Here is a 17,072-nt window from a genome sequence, read left to right as displayed (position 1 = left end):
GTGAGACATGACCATATTGAATACAGTATAAAACCAGGAGTCAAAAATACATGGGATTTAATTCTAGGTCTTCTAATTCCCAGACAAGACTGTGTCCAGGTTCGCGCATACCTTACAGTAAAGCAGAAATGGTGCTGGATAGTGAACCAAAGCCCAGTGCTTTCATTCCAAATAAATCAGTAACTATTGCAATATTGAAGATTATCTGTCCTCTTTGGCAGTCCTACTTCCATACCAGAAAATGAATAGGCAAATATTCAAAAAAATCAGCAAATTATTGGTAAGGTCATTAAGTTAAGTAGAAAGTGAATTTAAGCAATCAATAAATAATCAGTCCCAGGAATCACAAATATCCACTTTTCATGATACCTATGATGACCCTGGGCAAAACTCAGACCCTTTATTCCAAGTATTCCATGTTCAAGATGTAAGAACTTTATGGGTTCTTTGTATAACTTTCACCAAAGTCCCATTTTCAAGTGCCTAAACTGAAGGCTTAGAAACTAAATTAACCCATTCGGGGTCATGCATCCTGAACCCATATGTGGGTTGTTTCCATAAACCACATGGTTCCAGCTGCTGCTATGCTCTCCCGGTGATATAGCAGAAACACTATACAACTATGGTAATGCCCTCTGTATGTGGGGGTGTGCTCACTGAAGTCCACAGCCAGTAAATGCACACACACACACACACGTTGTTGCCCTGCTGGTAACATGTGACATGCATTGCTTGAGGTTCCCTAGGTCCCTATCAGGCACAAAGATATTCAATATGGGGTGAGTTTCAGCTCAAATTCACTGTGCCCCTGATCTAATCAAAAGAATTAATGGAAAACTCACCACTTGTCAGCTGGGCTGTAAAGTTGAGTATTATTCTCATTTACATCTCTAAAGCAACATAAAAATAACTCCTTTGAAACCATACCCACTCACTTTCTCCTTATATGCTAATGAATGTCACAATTGCAGAGATAGAGGAAAGATTTCCTGTAAAACATCTCCCTGCCTTATCATTGCACCTGTTCCCAACTCTAATTGCCAGGTTACAAACACAAATTAACCCTACTTCCAAATTGATTCCATATTGCTAAGTCTCTGGGGAGGGCAATTTATGTCTGTGAATTATTTCAAGACTTTGAAATAGTTAGCATTAAAAATTCTAACTTCATCCCCAGATTTTTGTCAAACTTAAGGTGTATTGCTACCAATACTAATAATCAAGCCCAAAACCAACTTCTCTATTGACACAATTGTTGCCCTTTTTTCTTTTGTAAAATTGGATAATTTCAATACATTTTTGTAGTCATACTGATAACTAATGCAATGTCTTGAAGTAACGAATTGTAACTAAGCACACCACAACATTATGGCAACTGGATTAATCCAAACCCAACCACTTACCTTTGTTACGGTTTTTAATTAATGTCATATGTTGTTATGGTTTTTAATTAATGTCATATGTTGTATAAAGCAAGACACTATTTTTACATCAAGACAGTGTGTTTTGTTTTTAAAATGCTTAACTTTTGGTCTTTCTTTCTCTCTCCCTTCTTTAAATCAGCCTACAGAGATGCAGGTGCATTATCAAGAAAGCAAATGAAGCCCAAGAGTCTAAAAGAAGTTGGGAGATAAAATAAATGCACATGAGAGCCCCACACCTATGCATCCTTGCTTTTACAGACTGTAAGTTTGGCTCTCAGTTTTTTTTGGACCCTGGCAAAAGAAGGAAATTTCTGCCATTTATGATTTTTAACTGCATAGGATGCTTTGTTGCTTGCTAATAAGAAACATTAATAAGAAAACACAGAAGCATTTTGAAGAGAAGAAACAGAATCCCAGATGAGGCTGCCCTTATTGAAGAAGGAAGAAGCTCCGGAGACTGCTGGGGCAGCAAAGAGAGAAGTTCAGAGATCTCAGCAGGTAAAGAGGTAAATCCAGGGTGGCAAGAAGCTACCAATACAAAGAAGCTAAATATAAAGGAAGACTGCTTTTACTCAAGTTCTGGGGTCATTATCTCAAGACATGCCAAAGCTTTTTTTCCATCTACTCAGTGGTTCCTTGAAACCTGTACTTTCTGGAACTAAACATTCATAGAACAAAGTCATGGAAAGCAGACACCTTTGGCCTGTAATAAACAACAGGAAGAAAAGAATGGAGACACAGCTTGCTTTCAGGGGTCACACCTGAGCCAAAGAAAACCACATATCAGTGGAAGCATATGCAGTTATACAAACAGTGAGTTTGGGCTCTCTGAAGTCAAGGAGCAATTGGAGATGCATTGAATGTTTTCCCAGTCTTGCAGAGAAGGGAGAACTGGTGAGTTCCTCTCCCTAACTATAAGGAACTATAGAGATACTGTTCTTTTCCAATCCTCCCCAGAAGAGGATACTGCTGTCTACTCCAAGCCCCACAAGAAATAAAGGAGCCAAAACCCCTTGAATTCTGTGGATGTCAAATTGTTTAGAAAAGGTGTCAGCTAACTGTAAAATTTGTGAGACACTAGTTATCAAAGGAAGAACTTGTCAGAACTCACTTTCCAGATCCTAATTCACTGTGGTATTCCATCATGTCTTGGGCCATCCTGCAATCTCTGCTCTCTGTGTTGGAGAGTCATCAGGAGAAAGTGTTTGTGCTGCAGTTCATGCCTCTACAAGCAAGATCTAGTGCTTCTTATTCTTTTTATAATGCACGAAGAACAGGGCTCACTGTATATCTCACTATCAGGGTTCCTCTACCATTCCTCAAGTCTTCGTCCATTTTTAAACATGGTCTTCTAACATTTGGCCTTAACTTTTTAAGCTTCTTGTTAATTGGTCCCAAATTACCTTTGCCAGGGTTAGTTCCTGATGCTGCTAGCCAAGAACTCTAGAAGATAGATAATAGCAAGGGCCAAGCCATAGAAGCTAATTCAGTTCGATGAAGATAAATGAACAAAATCTGAAATGGTCAATATTGTTTGACAAACTGTAAGACATTATTATATTTAGCTCTAAATTCAACCAAAGACTTCTTCACCCCCTTCATGTTTTGTGAGACTTGATTAGAGTTCCTCAATCTTACCATAGCCCATGAAAGTGAAAATTATTTCTGAAATTTCCCCCAAGATATTTGTAGTCTCACACTTCTCCGTCCTTTTGGGTGTCCATTACTGAATATTCACTCTTTTTTCCAAACTATATTTCCATATTTACTCAAACAGAAACATAACCTCGGCTATCTCTTTAACTTACACACACACACACACACACACACACACACACACACACACACACACACCATATAGTCATTTATGGAACAGTTATAGGATAAAAGAAGACAGAATAGTTCATGACCCTGAGCATAAGTAACCTTTGTTTGTTAATTGCCGTACACTGTGAAGTTGGTAATGATGATATACAGTTCCTGGGATTACTTATGTATTAAATGTAGTGATACAAAGCAACATTATAGCTCACGAATGATCTCACATGTCCAACAATGCAAACATTCAGCACCCAATTTTCAGCAAGTTAATGTTGAAAGACTGAGTCCTGTGAGGCTTCAACACACATACCACTGTGGTGTGTGTTTTTATGTGTGTGTGTGTGTGTGTGTGTGTGTGTGTGTGTGTGTGTGTGTGACATTAGTGAGGTTATGTATATTCACTAATACATATAACGAATCTCAATGTCTGTTATAGCTGCAAGACCATCAGTTGCTAAGCTGCTTCCCATCTGAGCCCAGCCACTTCCCTTCCAAATGTTGTTTTTCTTCTAACTTTCTCCCCTCACTGGTTTTCCTCTGTCTGCAGAGGAAATAAGAGATTCCCTGTCTTGAGCCAGAACCTTAGCTCTCACCTCATTATGTATTTACTTTCCATGGGAAGACAGCAACTGAAAAGGAGAAAGTCTGGCCTCTTTTCTCAAACGGGTAACATTTACTCTATCTAGCTACACTTAGAACATGCTCGGACATCATCATTTATACTGAACCATTGTGATTGTTTATATTAATTTATTAATAATTATTTCTGGATTTAATTTTTCTTTACATAAACTCACTTTCACATTTCAATATGTTTCTATAAAAAGGAAATTATTTTACTTGATAAGTGACAAAATAATATTGCTCTCTGTAGTAATAAAAAGTTGTTGGTATACCACCTAAGTTCATTGTAAAATTACTAATGATATATGCATCACAAGTTGGCAAACGTGAGCCAAAATGTCCTTTTTTTATGGACACTCAGAGACTGTACTGAGCAGGAAATGAATATAAAGTCCATGACATTTGCCTGTTACTAATATTGTGGGTAGAGAGAGGGAGTGGGTAAGGATGAACATATGTTGATAGGATCCGGTTAGAAAATGGACTGAGAGAACAGTCCACAGACAGCATTCTGGGGTGTGATATCATCTCGAATCCCACACCATTGTTCCACAGGATCCCAGGAGAACAGCTAATGTTCACTTAATAGAATCATGTTTTGCCATCCAAAGCTAATGCTGCTATAAATAAACATCTAAAAGCTAGCAATGTAAGGGATCATAACGTCTGAATTATCACCCCCAGTGGTGCGTTTTAATCAACTGACCCTGTTTGATCCAAGGTCTAGAACTTAAAGCTGTTTTGTAAATGTTGCATTGTCAATATTGCCCACTCTGGATTTTGGTTAACAAATGAAAACTGAGGTTCTCTGGATCCCATTATGTATTCTCTGTATAAATGACCTCACAAGCTTTGAGAGGGAAGTAAAGCACATGCCAATAGGTTTAAAAATCCACATGGAGTCTTATAACCACACCAAGTTATTTACTATTGGGTAAATAACAGAGTCCACTATGTCTTCTACTGAGGGCACAAGGTATGTTGTTGCTAAATAGTCCTTTTTCATATGTAGGTGAACTGGAACACAACGCTGTTGAAATATGCATTGTACACTGATGACTAGCTGATCAACAGCTCTTTATCCAATACCCACCAGGTGCCAGCGATGCTGCGTTGTATCGTGAGACACACTCTGCCCTTTAGGGATCCTCTAACTTTGTCAGATAGTGCATTCAAGTCAGGCCAAGCCAGAGCTCCTGTCAAGCCAGCTGTCATAGTTTCTACCACATCAAACCAGAAGACGGACCCCTGATTTATACCTTTCCCATCAGTCTCATGTGAAAGGAAAAAAAAAATGGCTCCTGCAATTTCACAAGGCATGTGACTTTAGGATGCCTTCCATCTGCAGTTACCCGTGGATAATCCTCAGTGCTACAGAAGCAGACCACTTAAGCCTCCTTAAATACAACTTTCTTTGCACTGCTTGGTAACGCCAAATAAAACAGAACAAGCCTCTAGGAAGAACATCCCATCCCCAAGCTTTACAGAAACAAGAACAGCAACAGCCAAACTATTTAGGTTAACATAAGTCCATACACCATACTAACCACTGGTATCAGATAACCATGATCTGATGCCCTGGCTGAAGACAGAAGTGGGTAAACTAAAACATGTCAGACAAAGCTACTTTTACATCTGAAGTTTAGATGCCGACAGATTATCTTCAGCCATATTACTTCCATTCAAATGCATCATTTTTCTTATTGCAAAAATGAATATATACCTTTAAGTGGTGTCTATTGGTTCATACAGCTGGAAATATTAACAGCTGGGTTTTATCATTTAAGCATAGTAATGAAGCACTAATAATCCAACAGTATACCATACTTGTGGTTTGTACAGCTAAGAACATCCATTTTAACCTTGTAATTCCACTACAACAGACTTATAGAGGCCTTGTAGCACCAACTCCCACTGGGAGCAACACCATAGATCCAGAAATGTAACATACCTCACATTAGCGTCAAGTTTGTCCATTACAGGAAATGGGCATGAGTGTGTCGATTTTCAGTGCCCACAGGATCCTGCAAGGAAAATAAGACGTTAAGCAGGAAAATAACACAGAAAAATAAAGGTCCTTGTTACAGGAAGAAAATGCCAAGTAAGTATTGCTTCCAATAGATTATCAATAGATTGGGACTTTCATTTTGTAGAACAATTTAATAACCCCATACTATATCAAAGAGCTACGAGCACATTGAGGTTGGGTGCATGAGGCACACTTTGCTGAGTGTCACAAAAAGATTCTGTTCCACTGATCTCCTGGTATGAAACATATAGGTACTTCTCTTCACTCTGTATTAATCCATTTACTTGTTTTTCTTCATTCTTCCTAGAAACATAGTTTATTTCCACGATCTGCCTTAATACACTAGCTAGTGAAAATAGGTAACTAAGCTGTTATAATTAAAATAGTACATGGCCTAAAGTGACCATTTAGCTGTTTTTTACCTACAAGGCTTTTTTCAGGTTTGTTAATTTTTATAAACAACAAGAATTTAGTTGGGTATTTGATAATCTAGTAAATACTTACTCTCTGCCCAGAAACAGAAAATGTGTGCATGCACATACAAATATACTTTCTAGGAAGTCTAGGAATCAAACTCTCTATGTCTGTCTGTCTGTCTGTCTGTCTATCATCTGTGTGTGTTAGTGCAGGCTCACACTCATGTGTACACACTTGCACGTGGAGGCCAGAGTTTGATGGTATGCAGCCTCCTCTATCATTCTGATCCTTATGTTTTGAGGGTCTGTCACTGAGCCTGCAGCTCACCCATTCCACTAGACTGGCTAATAAGAAAACATCTGGGATCCCCTCTCTGCCCTGCCCCCAGCATTGGGCTTACAGACCAAGACTAGCTTTTACATGGGTGCCAGAGAGCTGAACTCAGGTCTTCCTGTTTGTGCAGCAAGTGTTTTGGTGACCGAGCATCCCCCTAACCCCAGTCCAGGAATCTTGAGCCTAGATATTCGGGACTCCAAGGCTCACTCGGAGATTCTAGGCTAAGTAATCCTAGCATCCACTGAAAGAAAGTTAAATTTCTAATTACTGGAAGATCCTTTAATGAAGACCCTCAGCAGCCCTAACACGTCTTACTCTCTTCAATACCTCTCACTTCACTTAACCAAGTCGGCTCTGTTAAGCTCCTCTGCAAAAGAAGCTTCAGGGTTTGTGTCACATTGGTTCCACCACATGTCGAACTAGAGAATGCAGGGGCAGAGCCCAGTTGCCTCTCCAGGTTACCCTGGGCAAGCTCCCTTTTCTTCCAGGCATCATCACTCACTTCTCAGAGGATGGGAGAGATCGCAAGAGAACGTCTCTGGGTTAGCTTCCAGCTCTGGTAGTCTATAATTCCATCTGTGGGTTTTCTAATTGAATCTTACCAAGAAAAATCTCTAAGTTTGTTTATCCACAGAAGAGAACCGTGAAATTCAACCTAAGCCTTTCGATGCCTTGGCTAGCATCAGGAAGAAAACGGTCAACCGTAAGGGGAAGAGAGGACACAGGACAGGCCTTCTGCTCTTAGTATTTTTTTTATTAGAATTTCTAAGTCTAACACAAACCTGGACCTTTTTAGGGCTGTGGCAAGTGAAGGGAGGGCTCCACCCGCAGGATCCTAGGGCCTCAAACCCACAAATACACACACAGCCTGAAGCAACACAGCTCTGCCCACCACAATTTTCCATTTTGAAGTCAAGTAATATTTTATTTAAAATATACAAGTTCAAAGCCCTGTCTATTGAGTAGCAGGGTTCCTCCTCTCCATAAAATCATTCCTGAAATGATCATATCTGTTCAGATGGCTTAGATATATAGTTGGTTCACTATAGACACCCGAAGATAATCTCCAACTAGGGCTTCTCCTAGATCCATATTGCCTACCTGACATCTCATGCAGGACAATTAACAAGCATTTCCAATTGAACTCATCAGCCCACCATCAAACCCTGTTACTCAAAGGGCATTTCTTTTCCTCCATCCTATAGCCAAACCATCCATTTTGTCTACCTGAAAACATCATCTTCATCCCACTTTTCCCATCCTACCTTGCTCAGAACCAGTATAACATGACCCGAATCTCCACCTCTCTCCCTAGATCACCACACCCTTGATTTGGCTTCCTGACTGACAACCACTGTCACTTCCTCTCCCCTCTAGCATGGCAACAGTTTAAAAATATAAGTCACACCATTTCTTGTGCACGTGTTATAGTAGTGTGGTAGTTAAAATGGCCCCTATGGACTCATATGTTTGAGTGTTTGGTTCCCAGTTAGTGGAACTGTTTGGGAAGGATTAGGAGTTGTGACCTTGTTAGAGGGAGTGTGTTACTGGGGGGTGAACTTTGAGCTTTCAGAAGCCAACACCAGACCCAGTCTATCCCTCTCTGGCTGCAACTTATTGATCAGATGTGAGCTCTCAACTACTGCTCCAGTGCCATGCCTGCCTGGCTGCCGCCATGCTCCTCACCATGACATTCATGGACTAACCCTCTGAAACTGTAAGCAAAGCCCCAGATAAATTCTAAGTTGCCTTGGTTATGGCGTCTCCCCACAGCAGTAGAACAGAAACTAAGATAAGTTGCTTCCAGTTACTCACAGCGAAATCCAGCTGTTCATCACGGCTAATCAGCCCATACATACATATGATCTGGCTTGAGCTTCCCTCCAAACTCAGCTTGACCCATGAGCACTTCTTATTGACCACTCACTCACAGTTGTGCTAGTTCTCTTGAACATCAAAAGTAGACTCCCTCCCCCCACCTCGTTGAGAACTTTGCTTTAGTTTCCTCTTCCTGGATTCAATGAAAATTATTCTCTCACCTCTAATGTCACTTCCCCAGGAAGTCTTCTCTCGATGTCTAAAATCTCAGACCTTGTTTCCGGAAAATTTCTGTCTTCTATGCTGCATTGTTTACTTTATGTACATGCATTTCTTCTAGTCAATTGCCTTTTTGACTTATGCCCTGTTTCTGTCATTTAATGTAAACCTCAACAAGCCATTATCTTAACTGCTCTAGTATCCTCAAAGCCTAGAAAACTTGCTAGCACACTGTGGTCTCTGTGTAGACATGTCAGTCAAATTAAGTAATGAATTCATTTTGCAAATGAGGAAATTGAGTTTTGACAGTCTGCAAATTCCTCACTGGGAGGGATTTTATAGGAACATCCTAGAGTACAGCAATATAAGTAAAAAGTAGCCAAAACCCCTACTCTGGTGATCAGATGGCTGGGTACCCTAACTGTCATCATAGAGCCCTCATCCAGTGACTGATGGAAGCAGATGCAGAGATCCACGGCCGGGTGCCAGGCCGAGCTCCAGGAGTCCATTCGATGAGAGAGAGGAGGGATTCTATGAGCAAGGAACATCGAGATCATGATGGGAAAATGTACAGAGATGGCCAGGCCAAACTAATGGAAATGCATGAACTGTGAGCCAATAGCTGAGGAGCCACCATGGTACTAGTCTTGGCCCTCTGGATAGGTGAGACAGTTGTTTAGCTTCAACTGTTTAGGGGGCCCCCAGGCAGTGGGATCAGGACCTGTACTGGTGCATGAGCCAGCTTTTTGAAGCCTAGTGCCTATGGTGGGACACTTTGTGCAGCCTTGATGCAGGGATGGGGGTCCTGGACCTGCCTCAACTGAAGGTACCAGGCTCTTCTGACTCCCCATGGGAGACCATGCCTTGGAGGAGGTGGGAATGGAGGGTGAGTTGGGGGGGAAGGCTGGGGGTCAGGAGGAGGGAAGAGAGAAAAAAAAGTAGCCAAAGACAAGACGGAGAGATTGCTTTGCAGTTAGGGGCACAGGCTGCTCTTTCAGAGGACCTGGGTTCTGTTCCCAGAACCCACATGGCAGCTTACAATGATCTTTAATACTAGTCTTAGGGGATCCAGTTCCCTTTCTGGCTTCCACAGGCACAGTCACACACACGGTATATAAACATATGTGTAGGCAAGCACTTAGACGCATAAAATACAGGCAATTTTTCAGTAGGTGAGTCCATTTGATTTTAATTAGCTGCCATTAACTAAATAGCTATGAATGCCAGACACTGTTTTTTCCCTCCCATCTCTGGATCTTTATCTCCAACCATAGATGAGGTGACTGAGGGTCAGAGAGTTTCATTCACTTGTGAAGTTATGTCGCTAACACTTGACGAACCTGGGAACAGAATGCAAAGCTGTGAATTCTGGAGCTCAGGGTTTATCTTGCATAGCCATGTTGATGAGACGACATGGGTATAGTTTTTCTGACATTTCTAGATGTAACCTCACAGCAGGCTTCCTGTTCCTCTAGCTCTTAGACTCTTCCTTAATGAGCCTTGGGTGCAGGAGTTTTGTTGCAGATGTATTCATTTGGACTGGCCACCACAACGCTGCATTTTGGTTGGTAGTGGTTTTCTGTAGTGGTCTCCATCAGATGGTAAGAGAAGTTTCCTTTACGAAGGATGAGGCCTACACTTACCTGTGGGTATAAGGATAAATATTTATAATGTAGGTAGGGATTACGCTGGTTTAGTAAAGTGGCGTTTGTAAGTTCTTCTCCAAGAGCCATGCTTTCACGAGCCTCAGGGAGTTAGGTTTCCAGTACCAGGCTTGACTTCTTTCTTGTTGAGCATGTCTCAACTCCAATTAGACAGTTGTTGGTTGTCCCCAAGGCATGATTGCCACTACTGCACCCTTAGAGTCGCTGTGCCATGTTGGTCATTGCTGTGATTCACAGGCATCATAGCTGGGTAGGAATATTGGTTACTTCCTCCCTTTAGAATCTTGCATGACCCCTCCTGATAGCATGAGAACTAGCCCTCAGGTCCGAGGTTTTCAGTTTGGATCTAGCCCAGATCCCCTGGCTCCTGTATCCAAAGAGCATAGTATTTTCAGCAATAAGGACTTAACTTTTACCTCCGGGGGTCAACCAAAGGCGTATTTATAGCCTACAATGTTTTCTGAGTCTCTTGGACAGCCCTTATTAACAAGTCAAAAAAAGGGGGGGGCTTCATGTGCTTGGTGTTGTGCTGTGGGATGGTCTGTATGTCAAATTGCTCTGATTGGTCAATAAATAAAACACTGATTGGCCAGTGGCCAAGCAGGAAGTATAGGCGGGACAAGGAGAGAGGAGAATTCTGGGAAATGGAAGGCTGAGAGGACACTGCCAGCCGCCACCATGACAAGTAACATGTGAAGATGCCAGTAAGCCACGAGCCACGTGGCAAGGTATAAATTTATAGAAATGGATTAATTTAAGCTATAAGAACAGTTAGCAAGAAGCCTGCCACAGTCATACAGTTTGTAAGCAATATAAGTCTCTGTGTTTACTTGGTTGGGTCTGAGCAGCTGTGGGACTGGCGGGTGAGAGAGATTTGTCCTGACTGTGGGCCAGGCAGGAAAACTCTGGCTACAGTGTTGGGGTTTTTGTTAGTCTATGACTCTTGTGGGGAATGTTGTTAACTCAGATGGGAAATTTTCATTTAAACTATATGTGTAGATACACACACACACACACACACACACACACACACACACATACAGACTTACATGTATTAGAAGTACTAGTACTTTTGGTAGATAGTTAATCGTACGATTCTGTATGAGCTTTTCTATACACCATTAACTGTTATTTTACCCTCCTCACCCCTTCTATATCTTTCTCGCTCCCCCATCTCTAATTAAATGCCTTCCCCCTTCAGAGACCTTACAACCTGCTATTCCCCTAGATATTGCTCCCCACCCCCACTCCTGGTCCCACAATGGTGCTTTTTTTACTTTTTCTGGTTTCTAAGTTTACTGCCTTAAGTCAGTTTGTATTAGGTTTCTGCCACAACTCAAAGGATCCTGAATAATATTCAAGAAAATAAATATTGCACTGAGATTCGGATTAGAAGAGAAACCGGAGTAGCAAGAAAACCAATTAACAGCTAGATAAAATGGAAATCACATTTGAAAAGTGCTATAATGCAAGGTGAACCTCATATGTTCATAGCAATGGACATTTTTGCATTTTGCTCATTGAAATTTAAAAGGATGGCCATTATACTAACTGGTGAGACAGCGTACATTCTGGGAAGGACACCAAGGCAAATGAAGGACAGAAGATCAGCACATGTTCTGGTTTAACTAATCAATTACACTCCATAGTATGCTGTACTGTTTAATCAGAGATATGAGTGCACTAGTATCTCTTATTCAGAGAATTTCACTCTGTGTGTGTGTGTGTATGTGTGTATGACGAGTTTTTTTCTTGCTAGCCTTAGAATTCTGGCTTAATATATTTAATAACTTTAATTAGCTACCTAACTAATTAACAACACAAACAGCTCAGAGTATATGATATGGTCATACAAGTTGCATCACTTCTACAAAGTTGTGTCAGTTTGAGATTCAGTAAGATCCATTCTCACTTCTCCCTCTACCCCCAAGCCAGGGTACGTTAACAGCAGATATGTTACATACTATTACTTAGTCTAAGAGAAAAGGAACTGTGTTCTCCTTATGAATCTTCTTCTGAGAAACACTTTGAGATTGTTTCTACCATAAAAAGAGTCTGTTAAGTTCTAGGGGAAAAGATGAATAGAAAGCCAAACAGCCCTTTCTATCATGTGAGGGACAATGAGTGTCTTGGTGTAGCGGGTAGCTGTTCCAGTTTTGACCTGGAAGTACTACCCCCAGTGAGGCTTCCGGTAATTGTCATGCCTACCTATGACCTGCCCCTGAGGTGGGGCTGAGATGGGAGCCCTTAAGACCTGAGATCTGGATGTGCCGGCTCTTTTTGTTCCTTGTGATCCTGGATGCTGGATGGTAGGCCGAGTGGAGTTCTCCAGAGAACCCAGCTGGACGGCACCTCACCTCTCCCAGATCCTGTAACCAACCCCTTTACTAGCTGTAAGTTACCCCCCAAAATAAACCTCCTTTTTAACTATGTGGAGTTGCTTTAATAAATCCTCCAATATCTCGGTATTCACTCAGGGACCACAACAAGTCAGCCTCAGGGATTACTCAAACATCATACATGTCCTAAAAGAAAATGACAGGAACGTACAACTCAGACTCTTCAGGGCTTATTTTCTGTGAAGGACATGTCCACACACAATACTGTTCCTTAAAGAGTAAGAGTGGGGAAAGAAGGATTCATCTTTACAGCCCTCCACACTGTGGATCTGAGGCCTCGGTTTTCTGGCTTATCAGTTTTAAACGACTGAAGGTGTGAAAACCCACATGGTAAGTGCACCTCAGAATGGTCTGAAATGCTGCTAGGAAACTGTCGTTAAAGGTTAACAGAAAGTGTGTGGTTGCATCTCTATTATAAGAAATATGCACACGGGACTCACCTGTAATGGTCTCCGCCTATTGGAATGGAAGATCAATGTAGTTTGGTATGATGCCAACACCTGCCCACCTGGAGCTAAGTCATAACCTCAGCTTGGCTGTGCCTTGTTTGCTTTCCTTGGGTTTGGTTGCATGGATGGATATCCATGCATACCTGTGCTTAGAGGGACCACATTTCTTTATAGAATATGCCTACATGGGTTACATTTCTACATCAAAGGTCATTCTCGATATCTTTGTTTTGGACAAGTGTCAGGAATAAGTAAAACATTATGTATCTTAATAGCCAAGTCAAGGCTACAAGCCTGGAATGCTAGCAGGCAGCCTGGACAAAGGAGTTACAGGCTGTGTGTTCTCAGCCCTACCCTGCTGCTACTGACTCACTGTTCCTCTTAATCAAATCAATCAAAAGCTCAGTTTCCCCAAATATGGAATGGAAAGTCACAGAGTATTGGGTGGGGTGAGCACAGAAAAATTTCAGGGAATTACAGATTCCAAATGTTAAAGGAAACACACAAACCATATCAAACACCCATCTCAGCTTGTAGGTAGAAGAAAAAAATATAAGAGTAGGTATTTATAAGAGTTAACTGTTTAAGTCAGGTGTGGTGGCACATGTCTTTAATCCCAGGAGGCAGAGGCAGTTGGATGTGAGTTCTGGGCCAGATTGGTCTACAGAGTGAGTTCCAGGACAGTCAGGGGTACACACAGAAACTTTGTCTTGAAAAACCAAAAAAAAAAAAAAAAAAAAAAAAAGAGTTCACTGTCCACATGTGTGTTGCTTACCTCCTTCTCACCTCAATGGTCTAGCCTGCCACCAACTTTAAGCCACAAAGTACACAATCCCACCAGCACCACAACAACCTCCAAACAGCCCTAAACTAATTCCACGTTGGCTGTGATGTCCACCAGCCCCAGCTCCCTGAAAGTGAAAAATGTGGTTTAAAAAAAAAGACTCATCTGAAGGTACAATTGTGCAAATTCTCACTAAAAAGAAAAATTCTTCTCCTTAGCTATTCATTTGGGCTTCTTTCCCAGAGAACACTTGGAATTTATAGGCTATTGTTTCCACAATCTGTCTAACCTTCGTCAATTGATGTATTCATTCTAGAAAAAAATTATTTCTGTAAATACCCCCCTTCCCAAATCCATATTATGTGTTTATTTAAGCATTTATGTTTCAGTGTACAGATGCAACTGTACAACATAAATGGAAAAAAGTACCTGTGCTCCACAAGCCGGATCTACTCAGGTTGGTAGCCAAAATGCTACTCAGGCTAAGTCATCTAGGATAGTTAGTCCTAAGTGACAATCACATTTCCTTATGTATAAATCCACACAGGAACCAATTCAGTCATACTTGGGGTCTCAGTATGCTGGTGTTTGTGTGTGTGTGTGTGTGTGTGTATAAACACTAAATTTTTTTTCAAAAATAACTAAGGGAAACGTTCTTCCTGGGTAAATAAAATATTTCTCAGTGAAAAGTTCAGCATGGTTGCTAAAAACTGCTATTTTAAACCATGAAGATCACAGAAGAGGCACACTTAGTCTATCTTGCAGGGAAAACAGTGGAAAATAGGAAAACTCAAGAAGGAGCATGCACTTCCTGAGTAACTTCATGGAACAGAACTAGGATGTTTGTAGAAAGCGGGCTTTTTACAAGGTGGGGATCCTAACCATCAAAGGCTATAATAAGTACAGAAGGCTTACCAGAGACAAAACAGGTCCAGTTAAGGATGGATCTTTGCGTTTCAGAATGGAAAGGAGATTAAGAGGGACTGTAGCCGGGTGGTGGTGGCACACGCCTGTAATCCCAGCACTCGGGAGGCAGAGGCAGGTGGATCTCTGTGAGTTTGAGGCCAGCCTGATCTACAGAGCTAGTCCAGGACAGGCTCCAAAGCTACAGAGAAACCCCCCCCTAAAAAAAAAAAGAGGGACTGAAAACAGATTTTGTGATCACTTGACAATGACTCCTTTTGACCACAGAGTCGATGAAGAGAGACAGGGACATGATCACCAAGCATCTGTTAAATGAGCACCATGATTTCCACACTGGAGAAGGAATTACCCCATATTTGGGGCCCCAGAGGGATGGATAGAACTCGAGAGCAGTTTGAAACTGGCTATTATGTAGATCATTCAAATCATCAGAACTTTCCACTTATTGACCTGTGTGCCTTGGCAAGAGTCGACCCCAACGGAGGCTCAAAATGAGGCCAGAAAACTGTCAGTCATGCCTGAGGGGAGGAGGCAAGTCTGAAATGATTTTGAATTTCTGATGAAATCCAAGTGTGCAAAGAGAACAGAGCAGAGTAAGAGGCTGTTTGTGGTAGGGCTGCAGTTTTCATGCATGGGAATCATCTGCAGGGCTTGTTAAAGCAAAATGCCCCCTTGGGCTTCTGATTGACGAGGGGGAGAGTAGAGAATTAGAGAACCCGTGTTGATAACCAGTTCACAGGTACTGGTGATGCTGCTGCTCTAGAGCTTCTTTCCGAACCAAGGTGGTGCACGGGCCGAACAGTGCTCTGACCACTTGAGAATCAACGTGATGATAGGGAACAGGTGGCTCCCGCACTACATACTAGAACATTGTATGGTGGAAATGTGTTCTGTGTTCTGTTTCACGAAGTTTTTATTTTATAATTACGTGTGCATGTGTGTGTGTGTGTGTGTGAGAGAGAGAGAGAGAGAGAGAGAGAGAGACAGAGAGAGAGAGAGAGAGAGAGAGAGAGAGAGAGAGACAGAGAGAGAGAGAGAGACAGAGAGAGAGAGAGAGAGAGAGAGGAGAGAGAGAGAGAGAGAGAGAGAGAGAGAGAGAGCATGGGTATACGAATGTGGGATACAGGTGCCCACAGAGTCCAGAAGAGTGTTAGATGCCCTGGAGCTGGAGTTGTCAGCCACCTGATGTGGATGGGTGCTGACAATCAAACTTGGATCCTCTAGAAGAACAGCAAACTCTTAACCATAAAGCCATCTCTGGAGTCCCTCGTTTTCTGTTTTAATCACTGTTGTTTATGTTGATGAGAAGGACTCAGATATGTGCTAATTTATCTTTGAAATCTCCCTGCTGTTTCAGGATCTCTCTCTCTCTCTCTTTCTCTCCTCTCTCTCTCTCTCTCTCTCTCTCCTCTCTCTCTCTCTCTCTCTCTCTCTCTCTGTGTGTGTGTGTAATAAAAAAAGAGGCCATGAATTTTCAAAGAAGTACATATAGGAGGGTTTGGATGAAGGAATGGGAGTGGATAGATGATGTAATTAAATTATAACCTTAAAAATTTTAAAAAGAATCTTCCTGCTGTTCACCAATCGACTTTATTGATAAAGAACAATTACACCCCCTCACGTCCAGTTTGCTCCTGTAGATCTCATCTATTTCTCTGTTGTTGGGTGATCCCTGTGTCTTTCTTAGGGTCCTCTTTACTAGTTAGCCTCCCTAGAGTTGTAAGGTGCAGTGTGGTTATCCTTTGCTTTACATCTAGTATCCACTTATGAGTGAGGACATACCATGTTTGTCTTTCTGAGTCTGGGTTACCTCACTCAGGATGATTTTTTCTAGTTCCATCCTTTTGCCTGCAAATCTCATGATGTCATTGTTTTTTTCTGCTGAGTAGTACTCCATTGGGTATATCAGGCCCTCTGGATAAGTGAGACAGTTGATTAGCTTGAACTATTTAGGAGGCCCTCAGGCAGTGGGACCTGGACCCGTCCTTAAGTGCATGAGCTGGCTTTTTGGAACCTAGGGCCTATGCTGAGACATTTTGCTCAGCCTTGGTGTAGGGAGGATGGGACTGGACCTGTCTCAACTGAATCTACCAGTTTGAGCTGAATCCCCAGGGGAGACCTAGCCTTGGAGGAGGTGGGAATGGGGGTGGATTGGGGGAGAAGA

General features: G+C 41.9%; 1 protein-coding gene across 8 annotated transcripts in view; it reads right to left on the bottom strand.

Moving 5' to 3' along the window:
* The window catches only part of Htr4 (5-hydroxytryptamine receptor 4), a 208,682-nt gene that overhangs the window by 180,952 nt on the left and 10,658 nt on the right, over positions 1-17,072 (bottom strand). For 5 of the 8 annotated variants that reach the window (XM_052742290.1, XM_052742297.1, XM_052742296.1 and 2 more), the window contains exon 2: positions 5,821-5,893. In XM_052742290.1, coding sequence (XP_052598250.1) covers positions 5,821-5,846 — 26 coding nt within the window. In that variant the 5' untranslated portion in view covers positions 5,847-5,893. Of the gene's footprint in view, positions 1-5,820; positions 5,894-10,028; positions 10,332-17,072 lie in introns of all 8 variants that reach the window. The other 3 variants (XM_052742293.1, XM_052742292.1, XM_052742294.1) reach the window with 1 other exon arrangement.

This window comes from Peromyscus californicus, unplaced genomic scaffold, assembly GCF_007827085.1.
Source record: "Peromyscus californicus insignis strain IS unplaced genomic scaffold, ASM782708v3 Scaffold_17__1_contigs__length_78620276, whole genome shotgun sequence".
NCBI lineage: Eukaryota > Metazoa > Chordata > Mammalia > Rodentia > Cricetidae > Peromyscus > Peromyscus californicus.
This window is presented reverse-complemented; position numbering and strand designations above follow the sequence as displayed.